This window comes from Molossus molossus, unplaced genomic scaffold (genome assembly GCF_014108415.1).
Source record: "Molossus molossus isolate mMolMol1 unplaced genomic scaffold, mMolMol1.p scaffold_m16_p_8, whole genome shotgun sequence".
NCBI lineage: Eukaryota > Metazoa > Chordata > Mammalia > Chiroptera > Molossidae > Molossus > Molossus molossus.
In genome coordinates this window covers 90,423,286-90,437,921 of record NW_023425402.1, presented here as the reverse complement: position 1 = coordinate 90,437,921, position 14,636 = coordinate 90,423,286, and the positions used below count along the sequence as shown (strand labels likewise).

The following is a 14,636-nucleotide window of genomic DNA, read 5'->3' as shown; positions in this document are numbered from 1 at the left end:
AGGGGCAAAATAAATTAATTCATGACTGGCAGGAAATACAGGGAAATAGATGTTCTTATAACTTATTAGAAATAATATCCAAATTATGAATTCTAGTTCTAGTCTTTAAAATGATATGGCTTAGTACTTTCTTTTGTTATCTTTGGTGTGACTGGAGGCTCTAGAAAAATTAAAAATGGGTGACATTTTAAACTCCAATTTAGACCTCTAAATTTGATAGAGTTGCCAGTCTTAAATATTTATAATTGGGTATCTAGAAACAGTGTTTTTCTTTTATGGTGGCAAACTTCAATCTAAACTTTGCTCCCCAACTAGTAATTTCTCTTTAAACTTTTAATAAGGAGAATGTCCTATTGTCACCAAAGGTCTGAATTTCTTAACCTTCATTTAATACTTACACATTTCCTATACATGCACAGCTAGTAACTACAATCCCAAATGATCCTTTGCAAGGTTTATGTAAATAAGGGCCATTCAGATGAGAACATACATTATAATGTTGGAAATATTTATTGGGATAGTTTTTAAAAACTAAAATTTGATAATTAGCCATTTGCTCAGTAAAGTAAAAGTCTGTGAGGAGCTACAAACTGCTCTGTAGCACACAGAGAGAGACAGCTGTCACAGTGCAGTGACCTCACATGCAAACTGAGATGGTTATGTTGGGCTTCCAGAACTGTGATGAAATTGAGTTTCTGGTATCTCATTTTCAGAAACTTGATTATTTTTGTTGAATTGCTTACCAGGTAGAACCTGCTTCTGGAAGGAAATTCTAGACTGATGAGAAGTGTCATGCACTGTTCTCCCTGATATATGCCTTATCTTGAACGCTGTAGAGCTTCGGAGTCCTTTGGGACATACAAAGGAAACGAGTTTGATCATGGATTACGCCCAGCCAAGTCCCTGGTTTGGTGCTTCTGATATTTTCTAGGAAGAGAAAGATGTCAAAAACAAAATTCCAGTCTTAAGTAGACCACAGTTAAATTATTATAAGCTTGATGATAGTAATACAGCTTATTGTGATCACTATCATCTGTGACTATGAACAGAACTGTGGACAGAGAACCATGGGCCAACTCACCCCAAAAGGTTTCCACAAAAGAGCTTATGTTTAAATGCTCAGCTTTGAATGAAACTATGAATTGTCAGAATTGGACAAGGGCATTCAAGCAGAGAGAATATCATGAGCAGGATCAATTCAGTGTGGTGAGAGTATAGGGTAGACATGTGTATGGGAGAATGATGGAAACTAAAGGATGTGGTTGGAACCAGATAGAGAATATCTGTGTATGTTAGACCAAGAATCTAGGCTTAATCTCATAGACACTGTTGGCTAACTAGAAGTACCATGATAAAATGGGGGCGAGGAAGTGGTAGCTAGGGAGATCACTTGGGCAGTAATATGAAAGATTGATGGGATCAAGAGAGAGATGATGAGCACCTGAACTAAGTTAGTGACACAGAAACAGAAAGTAGGCAGGGCTGGATTCAGATAGGCAGGGTAATAGGATTTAAAGCAAGTAGAAAATACAGATATGTGAGCATTGATATTCAATAAAGTGCTAAATTGTGTAAAATCAGGTGCCCAGATAGATCATACAAATGTGCAATGAGTGATGAGGAATGGATTGCCTAGAGGCTTTGGGTGATTTGAATAGGGAGAAGAAAGTGGGGAGAACTTGCCAGTCAGCCTTAGACTTTTTTCTCTGTTTTTAAATTTGGGGATTCTAGTTTGGAACAGAGAAAGTATTACTGTGGCATCCTGTGACTTAGGACTTAGAGGCTTGTTGGCATTCCTGGTTCTTCATTTGGATGTTGAAATGCTTCAAGTTAGAGCTCTCTATCTTTCTGTGACTATCATTTGTGACACCATAGTCACAAATGAAGCTTCTGGTATACTGGTCTCTGGTCTTCAAGGAATTACCTTGTCCTGCTAGTAGCAGGATCCACTGGACTAAAACTATTGCAGGCTCATAGCAGCCAGTTGGTGTATGGCTGAAGTTTGCAATACAAAATTACATTGCTGGTACAGAAGCTTCTGCAAACTATTTGGAGAATGAATAGAACAATCATGATTTTCTTTTCTTGGAGTCATTATTGTACTTCCATTTATTGTACTGGAAATATATGAAAAGGCAAATTAATATTTCAACTCTTAATAAGCTTTATACATTTGATTTTATAAACATACAATATAAGATAAATACTATTAGTTAAAGCATCTAATAAGTTTTTGTTGCTTATTTTTTGCTAGTTTTGGGGGTGTGTGGAGTAAGAACTTACTGTGTCACAAACTATCATTTTTTTCTCCTTTAATCTTACCTTATAATATTACATTCTGATTTTCAAAGCAGTTATTTCTGCTATTAAGATTGTTTTAAAAAGTAGTTATTTCTAAAGCCATGTTTTTATAACCATAGCATCTAAGCATATTGTTTAAATATTTTCCTGTTAATTATTATGTGAGAAATCTAAACTTATACCCATCTATAATGTTCATCTTTACAGTAACTGTAATTTTAGAGTTATAGGGGAAATGTTAGTTCAGGTTGATTGGATAATACATGAACCCTGTCCAGAATCTCACTGGTGTAGAGGCAGGAAATTGCTATGAATAGATTTATCAGCATAATTGCAATAAAGAATTCATTTGTTATACATTGTTTGAATGTAGAGATTATGAGAGTAAGCCAAGGAGAGTCATCAAACAAGAAATGGTATGCCAGAACTTAGTTTTCTCTAGCAGAGGCTTGGTATTACTCAATACTGTCACCAAATTAGCGGTGGACTTAAACTGAAAGGTCATCATCCTTTACACTAAATTATAAACTTAACTCATTACTACTCAGAATTTAAGGATCTCATGTTCAGTCTTTAGCAGCAGCACACACAGAATGCGAACTGACTCATAGCAGGAGCCGATCCCCCTTCACAAGGCTTTTCAGTTGGTCTTTTGTTATTAAGTCAAATGCATCATCCTACGCTGCTTCCCCTCAGGGTGACGGTCCCCAGGGTCAGGCTTACCTGTGAACCCAGGTGTACCTTTCTCTTTTCCTTTCCTTTCTGAGAGGCTACCATCTGCCTCCTTCTTCTCTTCCTTGCCTTACTCTTTCGTTCTTTTCAAAACTCTCTTCTCCCAGTTTCTTTACTCTTCTAACTAAACTTGCCACTCATGAAGTTTAGGAGTATCAGATGTATTATAGTCGTGAAAAGGTTTAAGAAAACTGTTAGAGTCTTATTTATCCCTTTTAAAAAATGGATTCCTTGGTGGAAATGTCAGGCTAAATTTTAAAGTTCTATAGAACTAATCTGTGGAAGGAAGGATGTGTTATGCCTACTGTTACAATATAGTAGGCATCTCATTAACTTTGTTTTATATATGAAGAAGAAAAGTTTCAAATTTTCTTGAGCAGGTTCCTAAAAATGAGTTTAGTCTGTTACTTAATTTTGAATTCTCATCAAATAGTTCAGTTCACTTTAACCTGGAGAGGTTCAGATTTGTATTATGTCACCAGATCATGTCACACTTTGCCTTTGAATGCTGTCCTAACCTGTATTTTTATAAGGTCATTGTTTTTATTCAAATCTCCAATCACTGAAAAGTTAAAATATTTTATGTTTTTAATAAATCGGATTATTAGGCATGTACAGTGAACTTGATTTTTTACATATAATTCTGTAACTCTTAATTTAAAAATTCATTTTTATGCTTGCCTTAGTGTGAATTGAGAGTCTATCCACCAGTTTTTAAAGTGTTAATTTTTATTGTTTCATGGTATCAACTTGGTATTTTTAATACAAATTCTGCATTTCCTCTCATTTTTCCCTAGGATACTGCTATTGTTCATCCAGTTCCTATTCGTATGACTCCGAGCAAAATCCACATGCAGGAAATGGAACTTAAAAGAACTGGCAGCGGTAAGGAAGTGTGGCTGGGCTGTATCAGGTTAGCGGGTCCTGGTTTAGGTTAGCATCAACTAATGCACAAGTAATTATTCTGTTAGGTTCAGATTTCTGTCATAATTGCTTATTTTTTTAACACAGTACTTTCTACAGGTATACGTATATGTGTGTGCTCATGTATATTTTAACTTATGTTACAGTTTTTAAAAGGAAATTATTGAATTTAAATTATTAAAACTTTTCAATTAGGACATTGGGAAATGTGACTTTTCTGATACCCTATGTGTCTTTATGATCACTTTTGTGAATTTACATTTAAAGTATGTTAAAATTGTAGCTGAAGAGGTGTGTGTTGAGATAAATTTTGGCTTTGAAAGTCTTTTGCTTAAATTCTTGAATATTCTCATTCTAATTTTTTTTTTTAATCCTTACCTGAGAATGCTTATTTATTTCTTGAGAGAAACATGGATCAGTTGCCTCCCGTACGTACTCCATCCTGGGATCAAACCCACAGTCTAGGTATGTGCCCTGATTGGAACTCGAACCTACAGCCTTTAGGTTTACGGAACAACGCTCCAACCAACTGAGCCACCCAGCCAGGGCAGTTTTCCCCTCATTTTAGATTAAATGTTTTATAGTTAGGGTTTCTCAAAGGTAGATTTATTTCCTATATAAGTAAACATCATAAATTAACTTATTTACAACCATTTGTGTGGTGTTTTGTTTAAGGAATTGCCCTGAAGGCACAAAATTAACAAAGTATGAACATGCAAGTTGACTTTTTTATTATAAAATTTTTTGTATTGTGGCAGAAAACAAAATTCTATGTAAATAGGTTTATATTGGTTTTTATTAAAAATATTACTTTGTATTATTTCCCATGGATTTATCTGCCACTTCCTTGGAATATCTAAATGAAGTCTTATAGTATACTCTGAAATTTACGAATTTATTAATTCATATCTTGTATTTTTACTTACTAATTTCCTACTAGATCATACTAATCCCACTAGCCCATTACTTGTGAAAACATCTGACCTTTCAGAAGAAAATAAGATAAATTCGTCAGTGAAATTTGCTTCTGGAAATACTGTAGGTAAGTGAAAGATAGCTTTATATCTTCCATTAGAAGTTTATTAAGTCTAGATTTAGACTGAATAATGCACATTGTAGCCATTTAATATTATCTTCACTGAATAATGTAGACAATAGTCAACCCTTTTAAACGCCCTACCCACTGTACAAGTAATGGCTCCCCATTGCCGCTCAAACCTGCCTCACGGCGGGCCTCCCATCTGCCACTCTTCTCCGTCCGCCAGAGTCAGTCCACTGGCTCCTTCCCACTAGTTCCTTTCTTTCTCTTGCACGAGAAACTGTGTATATATTCAGTCATACAGCTGATATTCGTTGAATAGTATGTGCCAGGTTCTGTTCTAGATACTAGGGATTCACCAGTAAAGTAAACAAAAACAAAAAAATATTTGCCTTTATGGGGCTTCCATTTTGTAGGGGAGATAAGAGGAAAGGGGGTAGGGAGAAGTAACTCATATCCTAGGAGGTGATTAACGCCTTGGACTGATTTTGAATATTTCTGTTATTAAATGTTAACTTTTCTAGATTGTAACTTATGCTACATGTGTAGTATTTTGTTGTATACTTGCTTTATATTTAATTTTTATAGTAATACTGGGATGAACTGTTAACCTGTTAGCTAGTCTTTGAATATCTTTGATTTGAAACAGTAATTCAGTTATATTTGTTTGGAGCACATAGAGTTCAAGTGAAGAAATTATTATTAAGTAGGATATATTCCATTTATCAGCAGATGGTTACAGTAGTTCAGACTCTTTTACTTCAGACCCAGAACAGATCGGGAACAATGTAACTCGTCAAAGGTCAGTATTTCTGTCAAAAAAAAAAGCATATTAAAATATCTTATCACATTTTAATATTTAAAATTATTTAGGACCAAGTATAAATTTTATCTTTTTCTCTATTCTTTAGTTCGTATTTCTCTGAAGGCTGTTAGGTTACCTGTTGATTTATGTAAAAATGTGGTAATTCTGATTCTTTCCAACCTGAATAGAAAACAAATGGAGCCCTTACTGTCTCCTGGCATTCTGTGGAAGGGTTAAGAAGGGCTGATAACTTCCTGGCAATAGCAATTTAATAGTCTTTTTTCTAGGTAAACAATGAGAGTCTGTTTAAGTAACAAGTGTGCAGATTTCCTTTGATAGCCTATGGCAAGTACCTAAAGAATTCTGTGTTTCCAAATGCTATCTAGACTCCTAGCCCACTACTGGGCTACCTGCCGGCCCCGAAGGCCTGTGTTACATATAACTTTCAAGTACAAAGTGCGGGATTGGTAAGGGTGGCAAGGGTTTATCTTCAAGGGCTCCACCGTCCACAATCACTGTACAGGACAGAAGCGTCTTTCTCCTCTTGCTTCTTATATGTGGTAAATATATTTTTGCCACACACCTGGAGGATATATAGAGAGGCTAGCAATATAGAATTGCCAAGAGCTTAGAGTCAAGGCTCTAAGGGTCTGAGACTCTTTTCAGAATATAGAAATTTTTTATGGCAAAATGTGCGTCCCTAGGGTGAGTTGAGCATAAGTATAGTCACCTCTAAAGGGGAAGGCCTGTGGTAACACAGGAGTGGGAACCTCAGGTAGCTGAGCCCGGTTCTGCCTCCACTTACCAAACTTTAAATACGTTGAAAACTATCCATATGTGGAAGTAGAGTTTCTTTTTTGAAAATAAATAGTTTAGACTAATATTACCTTTAATTGAAGGGAAACATTATACTAGTTCTGCAGTCTACCTTGAATTCTTGTTAGTAATTAACTGTCCTTCCCAGTTTTTTGAAATCTTATTAAATGTAAAATTATACTTTATAAAAAAGATTATTTGCCATGTTAAATAACCACTTGTTTAATGTACATCATAAATAGTACTGTCTTTATTCATTGTAATACGTGTATACCTACGTGAGAACGTATCCTTTGCTGCTTAGCCAAGTTTGAATGCTCAAAAAGACAAAAGCTCCAGGATCGGTAGCATGACCAACTGTGATGCGGTGAATTTTGCAGGTCTCATTCAGGAACGTCCCCTGACAACGCTGCCCCCCCACCTCCTCCTCCGAGGCCCCAGCCCTCTCATTCTAGATCGTCATCTTTGGATATGAATCGGACCTTTACAGTCACCACAGGTAAGGGTTAGAGAACATGATGTATATTATAATTTGATTTTTAAATTAAGGACACACAACATTTTATTTTATTTTCTCAGTAGGTCTAAGTATCAGATGAGAGGGCATATTTTTCTCAATGACTTTAAAATGTGTTTGAATTCAAATGATGAAGATGGGAACCTGAGGGATGCCACAGAAACTGTAAAAGAACAATGTGGTGATGTCAAGGAGGGAAGGCTAATAAGTCCTAAGTTAGCTTACAAAGGAGAGAGAGGAGTCATAGCTTAGGCAAGATATTAATTTTTATATAATCGGTCATTGTTATGTTGATCAAAATAAAAAGTAAGGACACTGGGTGATGATTTCCTGTTTGGACATTATGAGTTTGGAATGGTGAAGAAATAGAGAAATAGTCAGTAGGCCACTGGATTTGTACCCTAACAAAGATTGATGTATTAAGAATCATTTACATAGAAACAATAGTGAAGTATTAATTAAAAGGAAACGGGAAGTCCTCATATTTGATAGCTAAAGATCAGTCAGAATATGGGGAGAAAACCAAGAACGTATATACTATTCTGGGAACAGAGGGGAACATGTCAAGAGTGCCTTGTGCAAGAGAAAATGAAATCTGAGAACAGGCCATGAGATTTGGCCCTTAGGTCACATCTGTGCCTTCTAATACTAACCAAACAATCTTGGAAATCTTTATCATTTGATCATAGTCACTCAACCTGTTCTACTAGCAAAGTAATTATATATTTACTAAAAAGAAGACTTGTATATTCACGCAGGACAACAACAGGCTGGAGTTGTTGCCCATCCTCCTGCAGTGCCTCCAAGACCACAGCCCTCACAGGTATTCTGCAACATATTCATTCCTGACCATCAGTTATACACTCCTCATGATCAACTTGGTTGTTAGGTATTTGATTCTATTCTAGAATGATTTTGAAGATCCAGAATTAGTTAATTGTCATTCTTACTAGGCATTTAATTCAGGGAAGATAAACCTTATTTTGAAAAATAATTCCAATAATAATTTTAGTCATGTTTTTAAAGAAGCGTCATAGTGAACCAAACGATAGTGTCTTGACAAAGGAGGGGTTAGCAGAAAGAAAAATGGGCCCTGGCTGGTTCAGCTCAGCGGTTAGAGCGTCGGCCTGCGGTCCTGAGAGACCCGGGTTCGGTTCCTGCTAAAGGCATGTACCTCGGTTGCAGTTTGTCCCCGGCCCTGGTGGGTTGTGCGGGTGGCAGCCACTCGATGTGTTCCTTTCACATCGATGTTTCTCTCTCTCTCTCTGTTCCTCTCTCTCCCTCCCACTCTACCTGAACAAAGAATGGAAAAATGTCCTCGGGTGAGGATAAAAAAAAAAAAGAAAGAAAAATGGATTGGGAAACAGTAGACGTCTATTTATGTCCTGGATCTAGCAGTGACTCAGTGACCTCACTGCATCTGTCTGGATATGTTACCGTATCAGTGAAGGAAGTGTCCGATGCCCCTGCATTCCTGCCAGGTTGAAATTGTTTTGATCTGCACAAAACATTTATGTTCCAGAGTATATTCTGGATTATAGCTGTTAGTTTTATATGACTAAATACCTTTTACGTGAATGAATTTGGTCGATTTTTTTTTTGAGTTAGAGTCTTAAAATGAAGTTGAGTATTTGCAGTTAAAAATGATTTCTAAATCATAAAAGATACTGAAATTTGAATATTCCAGTATTTATTTTATCTAAAGTACCAGCAAAAATATTCTTACTGGGATTAAGCTGTGAAACCCAATGAGTAGGTCTCTTGACTTAAGAACCAACCTAGTGGGGAAGACAACTATAAACAACAGTTATAAGGGCAACAGTAGATGTATTTATGTAATGTTTTGCTATACCTTTACTAGTTAGTAAAGTGAAGAAAGTAAGACTTAGGCAGAGACTTGAAAGATAAAGTGGTATTTCTTTGGAAGAGGGCATTCCAACCAGGTGGAATAGCATCCACAAAGCCATACAGGTATGAGGTAAGTCTGGCATGTTCTTCAAAGGAAAAACAAGTTAGTTTAGTATAACTGGAGTGATGGGAAAGGAAACTGAAGAGGTTGGCAAGGGGCAGCGTATCTCCTATACCATTATAAGAAGGATAGAATTTCTCTTAAAGGAGCTGGAAATTTTTTAAAGGGTACGCAAGGAAGAGAATTCTGATTTATTCCTATAGCATCCTGTACTTCCCTTTGTCATAACACTTTTTACACTCGATTTTAATTCCTTGTTAACCTCCCTCTCATCCTACAATAGACTGTCAGCTTTATTGAGCATGGAACCTGTTTTGTTTACTGTTACAACCATAGTACTTAGCCAAAAGTAGACACTCAAAGAATATATTTTCAGTTAAAGATTGTAGGAGGAATGGTCTGGCAAAGGAGTGGAGGACAAATTGAACAACAGTACACCAAAGTGTTAGGAGAATAGTACCTTGTTAGAAACACAATGAAACATTGAAAGAAAAACTTGTTTAAAGAACAAACAATTGTACAGTAGCCCAATTAAGAAAAAAACAGGCACTAGTGAGAATCAGAGAGTAGGGCCAGACTTTTCCCTCTCCTTATGCACTTTCTTTGCAATAAGAATTTTGTAAAAGTATCTTTTTTTTTATTCCTCACCTGAGGATATTTTTCTGCTTATCAGATAGAGTAGAAGGGAGGGAGGGAGAGAAAGAGACAGAGAGAAACATCGACATGATAGAGCTACATCAACTGGTTGCCTCCCGCATGACCCAACAAACACAACCAAGGTGTGTGCCCTTGACCGGAATCAAACCCATGACTCATTGGTCCGTGGGCCGACACTCTAACTGCTGAGCCAAACCAGCCAGGGTGGAAAGTACCTTCTTTATTGGGGTTTTGTTACCTTAATATTTTTTTAGTGTCTTTCATTTCTGGGTTTTTTTAGAGTTAAATGTTACTGTTGATCAACTCTCTGAATTTACAGATAATAAAACTGAGCATCTTTATAATAATATTTTCAAAGGAAAAGCTGCCCCTTTGTGACCGATACACCAGTGAACTGTTTCTCTGTCTGAACCACTGTGCAGGCTCCAGGTCCCACGGTGCATCGCCCAGCGGATGCCGATGGCCTAATGACTCACACTAGTACCTCACCTCAGCAGATACCAGAACAACCAAATTTTGCAGATTTTAGCCAGTTTGAAGTATTTGCTGTATCAAATGTAAATGAAGAACAAGATGATGAAGCTGAGAAACATCCAGAAGTCTTGCCGGTCAGTTTTTAAGGGCTTGTCTAATTTTCCATGGGGACGCTCTTTCCATGCCATGCTCATAGCCTGTCTGTAAACAGAGGAGCCTCTGAAAGAGCAGATATTAAAGTGAACATCAGTAAGCAAAATATCCACCACTGCTGCTGCTTTGAGAGGATTTATATTCCTTAGGTCAGTGCGTCTCAATGTTTTCATTGGCCTTAGACTCCTGCTGGCTGGGTCTGGCTTAATCAGAATCAGAAACTAGGTGGGAGTAGCTGTCGTGTGAAAAGACACAAACCACCATCTGGTCCTGGCTAGAACAGTGCTCTGGGGTTGCAGCTCATGCTCAGCTTCTTTGGTGAAGATTCCTTGTAGCTACAGGCTGTGGTGCCATAGCTGTACTCCGTTTGAATGAGGATAAGTCACTGTAGTTAGACAGACTTACACACTAGAGGATGCCAGAACGTAATCTTGGCAAGACAGTGTTCCAGGAGACTGTGTTTAGTTCTGGTGGCAAGAACTTCTGTAGGGGTCCCTGACCTCACTAAATATAAATGTGGAATTGGAGGAACCAGAGGAATTCTAAAACCTTGGTTCTGATGGCCTCAACCCATATTGAGCCTCTCTGACAGATCCCAAAATCCATGTGTGTTTGACTGGCATAATTTAGCCAAAGGTTTCTTATAGATGTGATCCATGAAAATTTTTCTACTGGCCACTTCTTCAAGCCTGTAACCTTCTGTATCACAGTGGCGTCACTAAGGGTATGGACTGCACCCCCAGGAAGGCAGGGGAGAACCTGAGGTGATGTGCACAGGGTGCTGGTACTCATGCCCCACGTGATCTTCCTACTATGGCTGCAACCTCAGCCCTCCCCTATGCCCTCAGATCTGTTAACTTTCCCTCCTGTCTACCCTTCAGTAGTACAGAATGGTCATTTTACAGAGTTCTCTCAGATTCCTTTTCATCTTCATCTCAGATTCCTTGTCACAGTGAATATTTCCTTAACGTTTTACTCTGATGTGTTACAAATGTATTTATGCATAATTGTATATTATATATATTTAGTAATAATATATTCCTTTCTAGGTTGAAAAAGCTTCTGATCCTGCAAGTTCTCTTCGAGTTGCCAAAACAGATAGTAAAATTGAAGAAAAGACAGCTGCTAGTGCTCCCGCCAATGTGGTATGCAAGCAGTCTTGTACAGTATTGATCACTTTGCACACACGAAACGTTATAGATCATTTACACTTTTAAAGATTTTGAGGATGACAAAAATCTTAGCAATAAAGTTAGAGATCATCTAACCCATTCCACTGCCTTTTAATGTGGCATATTTCATCTGTCTCAGAATATGATCTGCTTATTAAACATTCTAGATGATAGTCTATTATCTATGTTAGTACATGCCACAGGTTCTCAAAATTTATGTGGTATTACAGTCTTCTAAGTACATAAGATAGAACTTGCTTATTGGTCAAATTCTTTTTCTTAAAAAGTATAATAGGGAAAAATTATCTGCTCTCTAAGGTTAATGTTATATATATTCTGTGCTCTTTTTCTTTAACTGTTTTAGGGATATTTTTCTCCAACATTTTATGAAAATTTTTAAACATAACAGGAAAGTTGAAAGAACTTTACATTGTATATCAAACCTACACCTTTATTGTGCCGTTAATATTTTACTATACTTGCTTTATCATATATCTCTCTAGACTTATACCTGTCTATATCAGCAATTTTTAACCTTTTTTTTAATCTCATGACACATATAAACTAATTACTAAAATTCTGTGGCACACCAAAAAATATATATTTTGCCAATCTGACAAAAAAAAAAAACACACATAATTTTGATTCGTTCACACTGGACAGCTATTGTGTTGGCTGTTGTCACTTTGTTATGTGACAATCTAAGGTAAAAGAGGTCAGTGCCTTGATTAAACAGTAGGTGTTGCATGTTTAAAGATTTTTTTCAGCACACTGGTTGAAAATCTCTGAGCTATGGCAGTCCTTATATGTGTTTGCATACTTTCCCTTTGGAGAAAAATTTTGCTAATTTTTTCTGTTTTTATCTAGACATTTCTAATAGTTATTAAAATAGCATTTGTTTCTGAAAGTGCTTAAATTCTACTTTATGGACACTTTGTTGTTTGCTACATTAGTAGTTCTGTGGTGTTTTTTAATAGTTAATTTTTGTCATGGCAACAAATTAAAAAATAGCACTTAACCAAAGAGATGGCAGTTGAGTCTTTTCATTTATTAACAAATCCAATCGGTTATGGTGGTCTCAACCATAAGAAATGTCTGCTCATTTTCATGAGGTATAGTTTTTATGCACCTTAGTGAAGGGTTTTTTTGTGGGTTTTTTTGGTACGTGCCCCTAGCGGGAACTGAACCCAGGACTCTCTGGTCTGCAGGCCGACGCTGCAACTGCTGAGCCAAACTGCCAGGGCATGAAGGGTTTTTAAACAGTGCCTAGCTTTTTACTTTTTTATAAATTGCTTGGTTCGTTAAGATGATACATTTTAGTATTTTTGAGTAGGAAATTTTGTGGTGATCGTGGGTGCACATTTCTGGAGATCTCCTTGTATATTTATTGAACAGATATATATATTGAGTATATATCATGATTATATTGAACCTGTGACTTACAGGCTTCAGTCAGACTCAGGTCACGAGGAGCTGATGTTACTCTTTAAAAATTGTCTAGTTGGTACATTCACAATTGTAATGTCAAGTAAGAACATCGTTTCCTGTTTAAGTTAGTTGATGCTACAAATTGTAAATTGTTTTAAAGTAGGAAAAGTGACTTAATTTTTGGAGAATAAGAAGCTTAAAGAAAGCAGATGATGTTGGCATAGTTCTGACTAACCATGAATGTCTTCAGAAAATGCTCATTACTAATGGAATTCTTATCTTCTAGAGCAAAGGTACAACACCTCTTGCTCCACCACCCAAACCTGTTCGAAGAAGATTAAAATCAGAAGATGAGTTAAGGCCAGAAGCTGATGAACATACACAAAAGACAGGTGTCTTAGCTGGTGTCCTTGCGCCACAGCCTTCTATTCCTAGGTAATCAAAGCTATTTCTAATCATATTTAATTACTAGGAACAAAAAGCACAGCAATTAAAAATATCAAACAAAAAATTACGGTTGGACTACTTCTTTAGTTGAAGAAAGGTTCTTAATTGTTGTTCTTTGAGAGTTTCCTTATTTATGAATAGGTAGAATATTCTTTCCACTTTTCCCATCTATTATTAAGTTCATTTCCAACTTCATTTTAGCACCCTATTGCAGGCATTTTAAAAAGTAATAGTATAAAGTAACATTGATATTTTAACTCTCGTTCTAGACCAGGAATTAGCAAACTAGGTCTCATGGGCCAAATTCAGCCTGTGGCATGATTTTGTAAATGCCATGAGCTATGACTTTTACAATTTTTGTAAAAAAGAGAAGAGAGAGAAAAAGGAGAAGAGGAAAAGAAAATAAGAATAGGGCCTTCAAAGCCTAAAATATTTACTGTCTAGCCATTTACAGAAAAAGTTTGCCAACTCCTGCTATAGACTAACTTAAACTCTGTTAACAGAAGAAGAAGAATTAAAACAATAACAACAATAATTAAGCTTCTGAAGCTTAGATACTTTTGGTTGACCATTGAAACTGAGCAAGCGAGGTTCAACTAGACTGATAAGGCAAAAGATGCTCCCCGTACTTTCTAGTTTAGAGATAGATCAGGGAAGAATGGAGAGAATTTAAAGATAAGAATTATGATAGGAAAGTTGTTTATGTATTTTGCCTTCTTGATCCCCTCAGGTCTGTTGGGAAAGATAAGAAAGCTATTCAGGCGTCAATTCGACGCAATAAGGAAACCAACACAGTTTTGGCCAGACTGAATAGTGAATTGCAGCAACAATTAAAGGTAATGTAGTTTCTGAATGTTTGGGGAATTCCATGGGCACAGAGCATGTCAGAGTTGACCTGGAATTTAGAGTTGATCCAGTAATTCTTACAGTAGTATGAAACTTTCCATGTAGCAAGAGAAATGTGTAGCTAAGATGTTTTATATGCCTTTGAGTCTTTTACTATTAAAAGTATATTTTAACCCTGGCCGGTTTGGCTCAGAGGTTAGAGCATCCGCGCTGCAGGCCAAAGAGGCGCGGGTTTGATTCCGGTCAAGGGCATGTACCTTGGTTGTGGTTTGGTACCCAGCCCTGGTCAGGGTCGCGCAGGAGGCAGCCAATCGATGTGTCTCTCTCACATTGTTCTCTCTCTCTCTGTCTCTCCC

General features: G+C 36.8%; 1 protein-coding gene across 6 annotated transcripts in view; it reads left to right on the top strand.

The window, feature by feature from the left end:
• REPS1 (RALBP1 associated Eps domain containing 1) overlaps nucleotides 1-14,636 on the top strand; it is a 79,378-nt gene that overhangs the window by 61,345 nt on the left and 3,397 nt on the right. For 4 of the 6 annotated variants that reach the window (XM_036248174.1, XM_036248176.1, XM_036248172.1 and 1 more), the window contains 9 exons: nucleotides 3,831-3,918; nucleotides 4,898-4,999; nucleotides 5,726-5,798; nucleotides 6,998-7,116; nucleotides 7,893-7,957; nucleotides 10,183-10,368; nucleotides 11,437-11,532; nucleotides 13,274-13,422; nucleotides 14,165-14,270. In XM_036248174.1, coding sequence (XP_036104067.1) covers nucleotides 3,831-3,918; nucleotides 4,898-4,999; nucleotides 5,726-5,798; nucleotides 6,998-7,116; nucleotides 7,893-7,957; nucleotides 10,183-10,368; nucleotides 11,437-11,532; nucleotides 13,274-13,422; nucleotides 14,165-14,270 — 984 coding nt within the window. The remainder of the gene's footprint in view (nucleotides 1-3,830; nucleotides 3,919-4,897; nucleotides 5,000-5,725; nucleotides 5,799-6,997; nucleotides 7,117-7,892; nucleotides 7,958-10,182; nucleotides 10,369-11,436; nucleotides 11,533-13,273; nucleotides 13,423-14,164; nucleotides 14,271-14,636) is intronic. The other 2 variants (XM_036248177.1, XM_036248173.1) reach the window with 1 other exon arrangement.